Source organism: Ursus maritimus, unplaced genomic scaffold (genome assembly GCF_017311325.1).
Source record: "Ursus maritimus isolate PB19 unplaced genomic scaffold, ASM1731132v1 scaffold_14, whole genome shotgun sequence".
Classification (NCBI taxonomy): domain Eukaryota; kingdom Metazoa; phylum Chordata; class Mammalia; order Carnivora; family Ursidae; genus Ursus; species Ursus maritimus.
In genome coordinates this window covers 50,663,459-50,678,272 of record NW_024423786.1, presented here as the reverse complement: position 1 = coordinate 50,678,272, position 14,814 = coordinate 50,663,459, and the positions used below count along the sequence as shown (strand labels likewise).

General features: G+C 39.1%; 1 protein-coding gene across 1 annotated transcript; it reads right to left on the bottom strand.

The window, feature by feature from the left end:
• Positions 1-2,253: 2,253 nt before the first annotated feature.
• On the bottom strand, positions 2,254-9,273 carry LOC103676338 (putative gustatory receptor clone PTE01). The gene is made up of 2 exons (XM_008705499.2): positions 8,958-9,273; positions 2,254-3,682 (listed from the first exon to the last, which is right to left on the bottom strand). Exons 1-2 carry the CDS (start codon positions 9,005-9,007, stop codon positions 2,740-2,742), a joined length of 993 nt encoding a protein of 330 aa, XP_008703721.1. The 5' UTR covers positions 9,008-9,273; the 3' UTR covers positions 2,254-2,739.
• Between the last annotated feature and the right edge of the window lie 5,541 nt (positions 9,274-14,814).

The window sequence follows — 14,814 nt, the reverse complement described above, 5'->3', positions numbered from 1 at the left end:
TGCAAGAGCAAGAAAACAAGGAGTTGGGGATCACTGGGAGCATCTCAGGTACTGCCCACCATACAAGTCTCATCCTCTGTAAGAACTTTGTGCTCCAAGCACTTCAAGACTCATGTGATATGTGTCTGCTTTCCAGTATAGTCCCAAATTTGCCACACAATGAAAATTCCTAGGAGACAAACTGCCAAATGGGTAGAACTTCCTCTCCATTGGGTATTCTGCAGACTTCACTTTACTGCTTCCGGTAACGCAGTCTTAAGTAGACTCCCTGGTTTCTGTTATACCAGGAGAGCCCCTCCCACCAACAGTAAGCCAATTTGCAGCCATTCCATGGCCAAATTTAACAAATGTCCCTAGTGGTTCTGATTTCTGCTAACTAGAAAGGAACCAACTTGCTCCAGAGTATATTTTCTTTAGATTTCTCTGGGTTCTCAGCCCTTGAAAATATAAATAAACTGTGGTTTTAGTTTATCTGTTTTTTTCTAGTGGATAAACTGAGATGTGGATAGTGGCACATTGTAACCTTCTAAGTCCTATCTATGCATCTTTCCTGACTCAGAGATCTCTTTGCTGAGGAATATGGAGATTGGTTTGTCATTAAGTGATATGAAGAAAATTTTAGTGTATACCCAATTAAATTGGATATGGAGGGACGGACGCTATTTACCTGTGTGTGGATATATGACAGAGGGTATTTCTAGGGGAGAGCACGTGGCAGATATGTAGAGGTAGATAAGAGAGGGCGATATGTGGTGTTAAGGCATTTAGAATACTTAGCCCATAGTAAAAATGTGTTATTAGACTGAAGTTAGTAAATAGTACAGTGTATAAAGACATTAGTAGGGGGGATAGGATACTAGGGTCATGATAAAGATGAATTTACAGGACATGGAATAGGAAAAACCGAAGGTATTTATGTTTGTGCAGTAAAATGTGATGTATGCTTTATTCTTTTCCAATTTCCAGTTCCCTCTCCCATTATGAGTGTCCATGACCAAATGGCGGTGGGTAGAAGTACATTGGAGAGGGGGGAGGTGAGTATTGGGGTTTTTAAAGATATTTGGACAGTAGCAAAAATATTAAACTTAAGTCAGCATAGTGGGTAGAGTGGAAGAGATATTAGAATCACTGCCAAAGATGAGTGTAGAGGAAATGATACATCCAATAAGGAGTAAATATCCAAAATATGTAAAGAACTGATACAACTTAACACCAAAAAAACCCAAATAATTCAACTAAATTGGGCATTTTCCCAAAGAAGACATACAAATGGCCAACAAACACTTGAAAAGATGCTCAGCATCACTAATCATCAGGGAAATACAAATTCCTTTATGCCTGTCCAATGGCTAAAATAAAAAACATAAGAAATAACAAGTATTGTTGAGGATGTAGAGAAAATGGAAACCTCCTACATTTTTGGTGGGAAGGCAAATTGGTGCAGTCACCGTGGAAAACAGTATGGAGGTTCTTCAAAAAATTAAAAATAGAATTACCATATGATCCAGTAACTCTACTAGTGGGTATTTACCCAAAGAAAGTGAAAACACTAATTCAAAAAGATATTTGCACTCCTATGTTTATTGCAGTATTATTTACAATAGCCAAGATATGGAAGCAGCCCAAGTGTCCATTGACAGATAAATGGATAAAGAAGAAAAGAAGATGTGGCATGCGTGTGTGTGTGTTTATATATAAAATGGATTATTATTCAGTCATAAAAAAACAATGAAATCTTGCTATTTGCAACAACATGGATGGACCTATGGGGTATAATGTTAAATAAGTCAGAGAAAAACAAATACCATATGATTTTACCCATATGTGGAATTTAAGAAACAAAACAAATGAACAAAGGAAAAAAGAGACAAACGAAAAAAAACAGACTTTTAAATACAGAGAACAAACTGGTGATTGCCAGAGGAAAGACGGATGGAGGGATAGGTGAAATATATAAAGGGGATTAAGAGTACACTTATCTTGGGGTGCCTGGGTGGCTCAGTCGGTTAAGTGTTGGCCTTTGGCTCAGGTCACGATCCCAGGGTCCTAGGATCGAGCCTGAGCCTCAAGTTGGGCTCCCTGCTCCCTGGGAAGTCTGCTTCTCTGGTTCCCTCTGCCCCTCCCCAACCCCGCTCATGTGCTTTCTTTGTTTTAAGTAAATAAATAAATAAATAAATAAATAAATAAATAAAATCTTTTAAAAAAGAGCACACTTATCTTGATGAGCACTGAGAAATGTATAGAATTGTTGAATCATTATATCATCATAACACTGAATGCTAATTATATTTGAAAATAAACAAATAAATAAATACCTATTTTGAGAACCAGTGATATGCATCCTCCCACATAACCTGCATATACCAATTGGATAAATAAGTGACTTATATGGAAAATACACAAGAACTGTGCAAAATATGTGAATTTTAAACATATAAAAAGAGAATTGCTCGTCTTTCTGGGACGCTTGATTCACCAATGATAGAGCAAAGTGTCTCCATAGATATAATAGGATTCAGTCATGCAGTGATTATTATGTACAAAGGACCCCAGAACACTCCCCCAGTTCTATTTAAGACATATGAAAAAAAGCAATTTTCAGATGTTAAGCAAGGAGAGAGATGAAAGCCATGACAACTACAAAGATGATGTGGTGAGAGGCAGGATTTGCAGGTCTAGGTGCTTAGTTTTGCTGCATTTTCCAGCCTACACTCCAGATGGATGGCACGGGTACTGCAATTAAATTGTGTTGCTGAAGAGCCTCCGCATGGCCCTTTTGATGTCCCTGTTCCTCAGGCTGTAGATGAAAGGGTTCAGCATGGGGGTGACCACAGTATACACCACTGAGGCCACTGCACCCTTCCTGGGAGAACGTGAGACAGCTGAACTGAGGTACACCCCAAGGCCTGTTCCATAAAACAAGCAAACAACTGACAGGTGGGAGCCACAGGTGGAGAAGGCTTTGTACTTCCCACCTGCGGATGGGACTCTCAGAATGGAGGAAACAATTTTATAGTAAGAGAAAAAAATCCCTGAGATAGGGAGAAAGCCAGAGATGGCACCCACAAAATACATGACTATGTTATTGGTGGAGGTGTCAGAACAGGCAAGGTTGAGGAGTTGAGAAGGGTCGCAGAAGAAATGAGAAATTTCCACATCCTTGAAGTAGGTAAGCTGCAGCACAATTGAATTGTGCATCTGGGAGACCAACAGGCTGATGAAAACAGATGCCAAAACCAACAAGCCACAGAAGCGGGGGTTCATGATGACCATGTAGTGCAGGGGGTGACAGATGGCCACAAACCGGTCATATGCCATCACAGCCAGCAGGAGACTATCCAAACACCCAAAAAGCATAAAAAAAGACATCTGAGTCAGGCAACCCACATAGGAGATGGCTCTGCTCTGAGTTTGGATGCCCACGATCATCTTGGGGATGGTGGTAGAGGTGAAACCAATGTCAGCCAAGGACAGATTGGAGAGGAAGAAGTACATGGGGGTGTGGAGGTGGGAGTCACAGCTGACGGCCAGGATGATGAGCAGGTTCCCCAGCACGGTGACCAGGTACATGGACAGGAACAGCCCAAAGAGAAGGGGCTGCAGTTCTGGATCGTCGGAGAGTCCCGTGAGGAAGAATTCTGAGACACTCGTTAGATTTTGTTGTTCTATGTGGCTTGGACACCTTTTGAAAAAGAAAAGGGGGGTGGAAAAGTGAATCAAGTAAATGGGCATCCAGCACTGTGTCCCTGTTGTGTATTCAAGCAGTTCACAAGTAAAATATTCACAGCTGGGGCCATAGCCTCCAGTGCCTTCAGCAATATTTCTGTGTCTAGAATCCAATTTTCTTAGAACTGTTTCCTCATTGGTTTCTGTGTTATTCACATCTCTCTATACACACTTTAAAGACACTCAACTGAAGAATGTTAGAGAAGCAAGAACATTTAGAGATAAATGATAAATCCATGATCACCATAAAATACTCTTTTAAATAAACATACCAAATAAGAAACATTCTTCTCTCTTTAAGGAAAAAAAATCATTCTAATTAAAGGACACTTAGAAGCAGCCTTATTTTATTCAAATAAGTGCAAGAAAGTCCCTTTAGAATATTGATAAACTGTATAATTGCTAGAAATACATTACTGACATTCTAAATTAAAATCAAATGTTTACAATCAGAAAGATTTTTTAATGTGTTAATTATCTTCAGGGGTTTTTTCATCACTCTCTGGTTTTCTGACATTTCTCCTCCATGGAAATACATGCTCACTCAAATATGTGCGTTGTCTTTTTAAAGTCTTTTCAAATATAACTCTTAACTGCGGCCAGACAGACTTCAAATTTTGATAAGTATGTGTTGGTTAAATGCACAAAATCATGCAGTGTCAGTGACCCCATAGCTGACATTCCTGTGCAATGCAGCTGTGGGTCATTAAACAATAACTTTTTAAAAATACTTTTCTTCCTATCTCTCAGTTTACGCAGGATTAAATATCAACCCTACACAATCTCAGGGAAAATGACACTGCTCCTTGGGGTTTGGGTTTTGTTTTTTTTTTGTTTTTTTTTTTTTGAAGTAATAGAAGTACATTTATTTATTTTTTACAATGATTTTTTATTATGTTATGTCTTTGGGGTTTTTTTGTTTATTTGTTTAGTTGGTTTTTGGTCTCTTTTTTGTAGTGGTTTGGAATTGGTAAAAGGGCTTATATGTATTTCTAACCCTAAACATTTGGAAGTGCTGCATCCTCATGAAATCCAACTCTCTTATTTATAACCAAGGAATTTAGGACCATACAAGGCCCCCCAAACCAGGTCTGAAATCCAGCCTTCTTATGCTTCCTTAACTTCAATCTTGACTGAAACAAGGAGAATTCTCCTTAACTCATTCTTATAAAAATTAATTCCCCCTTGGGATAGGCTGGTGATGGGTAATAAGGAGGGCACATATTGCATGGTGCACTGGGTGTTATACGCAAGTAATGAATCATGGAACTTTACATCAAAAGCTAGGGATGTACTGTATGGTGACTAACATAATATAATAAAAATATTATTATAAATAAATAAATAAAATAAAAATAAAAATTAATTCCCCTTAAGAATCCGGGAGGGGTTTGTTCGTTTTTCTTTTTTTGTTTGTTCATTTCTTTTGTTTATTAAGTTCCACATATGAGTGAAATCATATGGTATTTGTCTTTCTCTGACTTATTTCATTTAGCGTAATACCCTCTAGGTCCATCCATGTTGTTGAAAATAAATAAATACATAAATAGATAATAAAATCAATTCTCCTTAAATATATATATATTTCTTAAGATTTTATTTTGAAGCAATCTCCACATCCGACTGAAGCAAAACCCACAACCCCGAGATCAAGAGTTGCACGCTCCACCAACTAAACCAGCCAGGCGCCCCTAAATACAATTATTTTTAAATCAATTCCCTGAAGGCAACTCTGATATTCATTTCTCTTGACAAGTCACACTACGATTTAATTTAGAGAAAAATGCCAAATAGAAAAGTACATAACAAACACCTGGGGAGTTCCCACATCGGTAAAATGGTGATAACAACGGAACTTACCTTATTGGGTTGTTTGAGGAAATTAAATAAAACATAAAGTGCTCAGACCCCTGGTTCTCAATCCTAGTTGATTATGACACTTACCCGTTAATATTGTAAAAATGTACTGATGCCCTGTCAACTGCCTAGAGCCAATTAAATAATAATCTCTACATGCACAATTCTTGGTGGTACTAATATACAGCCAGGGTCAAGAACAATGCCTTAAAATATTTCCAGGCACTTAGAATATGTTCGATGAATATTATGTATTATTACTATAATAAATACCCAGTAGCTATATTAAAAATAAAAGCATTTACTAAGATTTGCTTCCAAACTCATATTTTATAGAGATTTCAAATATTACTGATAAAATGTTAGCTTTCTTTAAACCCCTGCATGATCTCATTGCCCTGCACACCTGTCCCCCAGAGCAACCACTGTCATAAATTAGGTGAGTATATTTTCTTTTGGTGTTTCCATAATGTTATTATTTGTGTGTTTTCAAGGGGTTTTCTTGAAAATTTACCTAAATAGTATATTACTAGGTTTACGACAATTCAAGTGATACATAGTATTAACTGAGGAATTAACTTCATTTTGTTTATCAATTCCTTATTTCAACATCCCTTTGAAAATCCTTTTGTCTTTCTGCATATCATCCAAGTGAGAATTTCTATATGACATCTGCATGGAGGATATCGTTTGTGTTATAAAAATCAATGCAAATTCAATTTCACTACTTACTGCCTACAGTTGTTTTCCCAGAAAAATTAGTTGCTATCAACTACATCGTATTATTATAGAATCAGAATCAAAAATATTTCTCAAGTATCTAATAATAGTCATTCTGTGATAGCTCTGTATAAAAATTCACATAGGGAATAATATTTCCATATCTCAGATTTTCAAACTGGGCTGAAAAGTGCGTTACTATTCATAGGAAATCCTATAATCCACCATATTACTGCCCTAAGTGCTCCTGAAAATCACTGGTCCAGTACTCTAATTCACAGGAATACGTAGTAAATCCCTCAACCTGTCTGTGCTGGCCTCACTTCTCTGGAAATCGAAAGGTTAACAGTCATCGTCAGAGATGTGTGGCATCCAAGGGAAGCAGAACTTAATAAATATTTTGTCATTGTTTTGTAACCAGAATTTGGTTTTTTGCTTGCTTTTTTTTTTTTTTACGATTTTATTTATTTATTTATTTGAGGGAGAGAGAGCACAAGCACACAAGCAGGGGGAGGGGCAGAGGAAGTGGGAGAAGCAGACCCCCCCACTGAGCAGGGAGCCCTGATCCAAGGCTCCTTCCCTGGATGCTGGGATCAGGACCTGAGCCCAAGGCAGATGCTTCACCGACAGAGCACCCACACCCCCCTATAACCAGAATTTGAATCATTATTGCAACTGTGGGTTTACTGATGAAATACAATCCTAAGAAAGTTTTAATAACCTTTTATAGGATTAGATGGCAGAGAATCTGGACTCTCTCTTGTCTCCGGGCACTAGAAATCCTAAGCCTACACAGTAAAATTTATCTTCCCCTTCTCATCCTGTCTCTACTTTTACATACTTACAAAAATCACCGTGATGATTTTTGAATAACTGAATGTTGTAGATGCTATTAAATAGAAAATAATAGAGGGCTGCCTGGTGGCTCAGTTGGTTAAGCATCCCAACTCTTGATCTCAGACTCAGGTCTTGATCTCAGGGTCGTGAGTTCAAGCCTCCTATTGGGCAACACACTGGGCATGAAACCTACTTTAAAAAAAAATAATAGATCTTATTGAATGTTTATGACATACATACAAACAAGTGCTGTTTTTTCTTATCTCTTGTCCAATGGGCCGTCCCTAACAAGGATGAAGGTACAGGCAGGAAAGCACCAGTGCATGCAAAGCCATACTGACTGTGCTTTGTTCCTGTAACTCAGAGAAGGGTCTATTCAACAATTAACATATTTGGGGGTTTTGTTGTTGTTGCCTACTCTGTGCCAAAGATGATATAAGCTCTGGGGAATCATAAATGAATATGATTCAGTCATTTCCTTCCAAGCACTCAGTACTTAACTTGTATAGGGATAAAAATTAAATTTTTTTTCAGGTAGCCACTGAAAACCAAATGATCAGATCACAGGATATTTTGGTCGAAGGGTATAAAAGTTGGTGTTAACAATATTAATATTATCAATAATAATATCTAAATTGCCCTTACTGTATGTATCCATCACATATTTAACCACATTGGAAGTATTCGTATCTACTTAGTCTTTACTTAGTGGAGTGGTATCAACTAGGAATCAATTCAGATGACAATTTTGAGGCTCAGAGATACTAAGAACTTGCTCCAGCTCACTAGATAATAAGTAGAGATGATAGGACTTGAAATTATATTGTGGATCTGAGGCACATGCAATTAACTTCTTTACTCTGTTAAAAAATTTTAAAGCAGAGATCCATACGTCTTATCCAATAGCACATCTACTGTACATCTTTTAATAGTTTCTCGTTTACTGAGTATGGGTAGAACCTGAGACATTGTCTCCCTTTGAAATGGAGAAGGACTAACTTATAAGAATGGGGGAGGAAGTGGACAGCTGAGGTAAAATCCAGGAGCAGGGGCACGAATGAGAAATCTATCCTAAACTGTCATGAGCCAGCTCTTTCTATGATCCCTGCCAGCAATCTTCAGCTGTCCTTCCTATAGTTGACCACTGTGGTTTACCAGTAACCTCCAAAGAGAAGAGCACAGTGAGCAAAGAGTGCATGGATGAAATGACCAGAGAAGTGAAATGGTTGGTTGCATTGGCAGAGGGAGAATACTGGCCAGGTGCACTGCGTCTGGAGTCAGACTGTTTGAGTCAAACCTGGCTTCATCCCATTCTATCCCACGACCTGGGACAAGTTACATTAAAGGCTATAATTCTCTCCTCTGTAAAAAAAACAATAATGTGTTAGGGCTGCCTAGGCAGGTGAAAAGAAACAGTCTACATAAAGCACTTATTTCAGAGCCTAGGACTAGAATCCTTAATAAAGTTTCACGATAACATGTGTATGGTCTTCTGGCATCATTCACTTGCTCATCTTCATCATCACTTTCATGATCATTCTGGAATGCTTAAGGGACAGTTTAGAGGGACTTATTTCCTGCTCTGGTGAGGGAGGTTCCTACAGGAGCTAGAACCAGTGTGGAAGGAAAGCTGAACTCTGAATAACAATTCTCAGATTCCCACCAGAACCAAGAATATAAACTTCACAGGCCTCTGAGCTGAACTTGCATGTTGGTGCCCTTCCATCCAGCTACTCCAACTGTCCTGCTTGTCCTGATGATGAAGGAACAATGCTCCCCAGGTTGTTCCTGTATCCAGTATCTCCAACATCACTCACTGGACTGTGGGGCCTCTATGCTGGGCCACGACAAAGGAATGACGATCCATCACCCTTCTTATGCCTGCGAGTGATGAAGGCTCAGGCTCTGTTCTCAGGACCGGCAGGAAGACAGAGTCACATATGGACCCCTTGATGCGTACAGCAGCTCTGGGAAGAGAAGACACACATACAGGTCCAACTGTGCTGGGTGGGACTGGCCAACTGAAAGTTCGCAGGGCACAAGCCGATTATTTACGGTTGTGTGGGCTTGAAAGCTCAATGCACAGAGCTCATAATTAACCAAATTGGTCTGAGTTCTCCCAGTCTCTGAAGGCTTGTTAATATTAATGGACCAGGATCATAAGAAAAGTAAATATCCTTTGTAGGGTCTGAGGCCTTCTACTTCTCAGGAGGAATAGCGCCTGTACTCCTTCTGACTGTCAAGTTTCATACACCTTAATAAAAAACTCAGACTTAATTTTTAAGTTAACATACATAAACATGTAAGTTTATCAGTCATCAAATGCATTCAAATGACTGAGCAATTTAGGGAGAATTAGGACTTCTATATCAAGAATCTGGTAGTATTTTCAAGTATTTTTTGGCCGAGATTAACATTTAGATCAGTGGACTTTGAGTAAAGCAGATTACCCTCTATAATGTAGGTGGGCCTTAACCAATCAGTTAAAGGCCTTACTAGAACAAAGACTGACCTCCCAGAGGAAACAGGAATCCTGCCAGCAGTCTGTCTTTGGACTTGAATTGCAATTCTTCCTGTAATTCCTGCCTGCTTAGCCTATCCTGCAAAACGTGGACTTAGCAAGCCTCCATAATCATGTGAACCAATTTCCTAAATCTCTATGTAAATATATACACATTCTGTTAGGTCCGTTTCTCTAGAGAACCCTAATACATTACTAATATTGCTGTTGATATCTCATTTAACATTCTCTCACCAGGTGACACTCTCTTTTTCCTCATCAAACTTCAACATTTAGAACATGTGCTACTAATCAATTAACACTATTCGTGGAGGGGAAAGCCTGTATGGAAATGTGCCAGGAAGGTCCACAGTAGCTACCTAGGAGTGGTGCTAATATCCTTGATATAGGAATGGCATCACAGATAATAGAACGGGTATGGGATTTAAAGACACATTTCCACCTGATCTCAGCAACAATTTAAGATCTGTGGCAAATCAGTGCACTTCAGTTCCTCATCAGCGAAAAGGCAACCTATGGAATGGGAGAAAACATTTGCAAACCATATGTCCAATAATTGGCTATCCTCCAGGGCCGTCTGGGTGGTGCAGTCGTTAAGCGTCTGCCTTCGACTCAGGGCGTGATCCTGGCATTCTGGGATCGAGTCCCACATCAGGCTCCTCTGCTAGGAGCCTTCTTCGTCCTCTCACACTCCCCCTGCTTGTGTTCCCTCTCTCGCTGGCTGTCTCTATCTCTGTCAAATAAATAAATAAAATCTTTAAAAAAAATTGGTTAATCTCCAAAATATATAAGGAACTCCTACAACCCAATAGTAAACAAACAAACAACTAACAACCTGATTTTAAAAATGGGTTAAGGGGGCACCTGGGTGGCACAGCGGTTAAGTATCTCCCTTCGGCTCAGGGCGTGATCCCGGCGTTATGGGATCGAGCCCCACATCAGGCTCCTCCGCTAGGAGCCTGCTTCTTCCTCTCCCACTCCCCCTGCTTGTGTTCCCTCTCTCGCTGGCTGTCTCTATCTCTGTCGAATAAATAAATAAAACCTTTAAAAATAAAAAATAAAAATGGGTTAAGGACTTAAATAGACATTTTTCCAAAGGAGATATACAAACAGCTTACAAGTATATGAAAAGGTGCTCAATATCACTATTCATCAAAAAACTGCAAATCATATATATACAAAAGTGTATGTGTATATATATATTATCTTGTATATATACTACTATACTTGTATAGTATATACTATTATATATCTATTCAGCCTGAAAAAGAAGGAAATTCTGTCATTTGAAACAACACGGGTGAGGCTTAAGGATATTATGCTAAGTGAAATAAGCCCATCACAGAATGATGAATAATCCATGATTCCATTTATGTATCTACAATAGTCAAATTCATAGAGTTAGAGTAGAATGGCAGCAGGAGGGGGAAATGGAGAGTTCCTAATCAAAGGGCATAAAGTTTCAGTCAGGCAAGATGAATAAGCTCTAGAGATCTACAACATTGTCCCTAAAGTCAACGATAACATATGAACACTTCAAAATTTGTTTAAAAGGTAGGGCTCATGTTAAGTGTTCTTAGAGCTCCCAAATATTAACTGAGAAAATGGAAATACTACCAGTTTCTTGATACAGAAGTCCTAATTCTCCCTAAATTGCTCAGTCATTTGAATGCATTTGATGACCGATAAACTCATGTTTATGTATGTCAACTTAAAAATTAAGGGGTTATTTAATGTTTAACAGAGATGTATTTCTTTTTGTTTTTGTAGCCTACTCTGTGCCAAAGATAGGATAGGCTCTGAGAAATCAGACATGAGTGAGACTCCGTATTTCCCTCCACTCAGTATCTACGTGTATGAGGACAAAATAAAATGTCCTGTCAAAGATCTAGGGAAATCCGTACCTTCAGATCACAGGATATTTTAATCAAGTAGTATAAAACTAGTCTATTAATAATATCTGAAATCTATTTTGCACTTTCTATACACATTCATCATATATATTTCCACTATACTGTTTAAACCTTGCAACTAGAATGAAGGAGAAAGAGGACAGTGTAAGGAAAATGTAGGAGCAGGGACAAGAGAAAGACCTGCCCTAAACTATAATTGGCTGACCCTTCTATGATCCCTATCTTGATCTCAGCTGTTCTCTTATAGTCTATTACTATAGTCTAGCAGGTGCAAGGGGTACCCATTACTCCCCTCTGAGGTCTACTGGAAACCTCCAAAGGGAAAATCACAGTGCACAGAGGGTCTCTGCCTGAAGTGACCTGGCAGGAGAAATGACAGACTGGGTTGGTAGGAGGGAATAATGGCTAGATGACCTGTGTCTGGAGCCTGGATGTGAGGATTCAAATCTGAATTCATACCCATTTTACCCCATGACTTAATACAAGTTATATTTAAATGCTGTGCTCCCTAATTCATCTGTAAAATGACGATGATGTGCAGTCCTCTTCCTTGGGGGGAGGGGGTTATGCAGATGAAACAAGCTACACAGAACACTTAGCTCAGAGCCTCCTCGTAGGAAGCCAATGAAAGTTAACGATATCATGCTTACGGTCTTCATCGTCCTCACCACTTCATGATTTTGGAGTACTCGGGGTCAGTTCAGAAAGACCGGTTTCCTGCCATTGTGGAGCTAGAACCACTGTGGGAGGAAAGCAGAATCTGAATGAGAGTTCTTAGATTCTCACTAGAAAGAACATAAACTTTACAGTGCTTGGAGTGAAAACTTCACATGTTGGTACCCTACCATCCGTCTAACCAAATGTTCTGCTCGCCTGACAATAAGGAAACCATGGTCCCCCAGCCCCTCCTCCATCCACTGTCACCATGGTATCACTGACTGCGCTGTGACTTTGCTGGTGCATGAGCAAGGAGGAAGGGGGCTGCCCCTCACCTACCGGGTGAACAACAATGGCTGAGGGTCTGTCCTTAGGACTGGCAGACAGACAGACTCAGGCCAGGCCTCCTGGTGGAGATGACTACTCTGGGAGGAGACACAGGGATGAAGCCCCCTAGACAGGGACTGGCAACCTGGAAGGCTGGAGACACAGACTGATTGTGGAATTGTGGCCTGGAGACGTGGATGCAGAGCTCATAATTAGCTGAACTGGTCCATGAACTCCACTCCCTGAAGACTACACAATCTTGGAGAACGATAGGAGGAAAAAGTGCTTTTGGTCCAGCTCAATGACTTCTGAGTGCCCTCTCTTCCCAGAGGGAAGTTCATTCAGCCTCCTCTAGGCACATACCCACAAGGAAGGCTCTTTCTGTAAAGATTATTTCCACTTAAAAATTCTATTGCAATTTTGATTTATTGAAAGAGCATTGATGATGAAATAATATCAGGAATACTGGCATCCTTATTAACATTTCCCATGCTAAAACCTGAAACTATCTCCATATTTGTACATTTATGTCTGCAGGGAGAGCTTCATACTTTTCTTAATATAAGTACTTCTAATTCCTTATGGAGTTTATTCCTTGGTAATTTTTTTCTTTCCTAATTTGAATGACAGCATTGGTTTCATTTGTTGCTAATTGATTTATAATGCCATATTATAAAACAATTAAGTTGTACTTTTTCCATTATCTAGTACTCTTTATTCTGAGTGTTTCTAGTTTTTCTTGAGTAGAATTATCTTATCTGAAATTACTCGTCATTGTGAAGAGTAAACACATTGCAGCTATAAAGTGTTTCAAATAGTGCCTGACACAGTCACTCAATAAACCTTTTGGTCAAATCAAGCTATCAATATTTACCTAATGCTACCAGTGTGCCCTATGTTTTCAAAGATAAAACAACCTTGGTCTTTCATACTTTGACTGGATTCTCTTCCCTTGTAACCACACTGCTTCCATAACATAGGGAGCCATATGACACAGATGGTTGAGATACCTGGTGCTTGCCTAGAACATGTCAAGCGAGTGTTACACCAGAACGCTACTCACAGCCCCACCCTAGTAGTTCCCCTTCAGCCACACCCAATCCGCCTGTCCTGACTCTTCAAAATTCTTTGGTCCCTGGAGACAGTAGAGTGTCATGTTTAAAAGCCTGGGTTCTGGATTCAGACATAGTTCCACTGCATAGTGTGAAATTCCGGGCATTTGAGCTCATTTGTGACTCTATTTCACCATGTGTATTATGTTGATAAAATAAGTATCTGCCTCATAAAATTTTTGTGCTGATCAAATAATACATGGAAATTAAAAGTGAATGACACAGAAAAAAAGCTCGTCAAATGTTAAATATTTTTTTACCTCTCTTTTCATAAAACCAAGCCAGCCCCCTTCTCTTCAAATCATCTCCGATCAAATCTTCATCCTCTGAATTCTTCCACAGTCTAAAAACTTGGGGCAGTGAAGGAAGTGTTTCTGATCCCACATAAAGGATGTGATGCCTGCCCCCACCCCAGCCACTCCAGTAGCACCTCCTGTATGCATCTGATGGTACTGAATGACTTTGATTTATGGCCAATGTTGATAATATATCTGCCTTAAACACAAAAACTTACTTCTTGTTCCTTGCCTATTTTTAACACCTTGAAGATTTTTTTAATATATTAGTCTTAAAATATATTTTATAATTGAGGTAAATAACAAAAAAAGCAACTATTAGTAAATTGAATCCAGCAATGTATAAAAGGAATTACACACCATGACTAGAGATGCATCCTAGATGTGCAAGCCTGGTCCATTATCTGAAAAGCAGTGTGATCCACCATATCAACAGGCTATGATCATACCAACTGATGCAGAAAAGGCATTTGACAAAACCCAAAACCTCTTTCTTAACTAGGCAAACTAGGAAGAGGGGAAATTAACTTGATGAAAAGCACCTCAAGAAAACATCTTAGCAATAAAAAAGGACACAGCTTCACACAACTTGGAGGTATCACAAGGGGATTATGCCCAGTGGAAAAAGTCTATCTCCAGAAGGTTACATACTATGTGGTTTCATTTACATAACATTCTCGAAGAAAACAAAATTATACAGGTGAACATATTGGCAGTTAGGGCTAGCAATAGAGAGGTTTGGGTCTGAATACAAAGTAGCTAAAGAGTTGTGATTTCTTTGTTGTTGTTGTTTTAAGATATATTTTTTATGTATTTGAGAGAGAGAGAGCCGGCAAGCAAGTACAAGC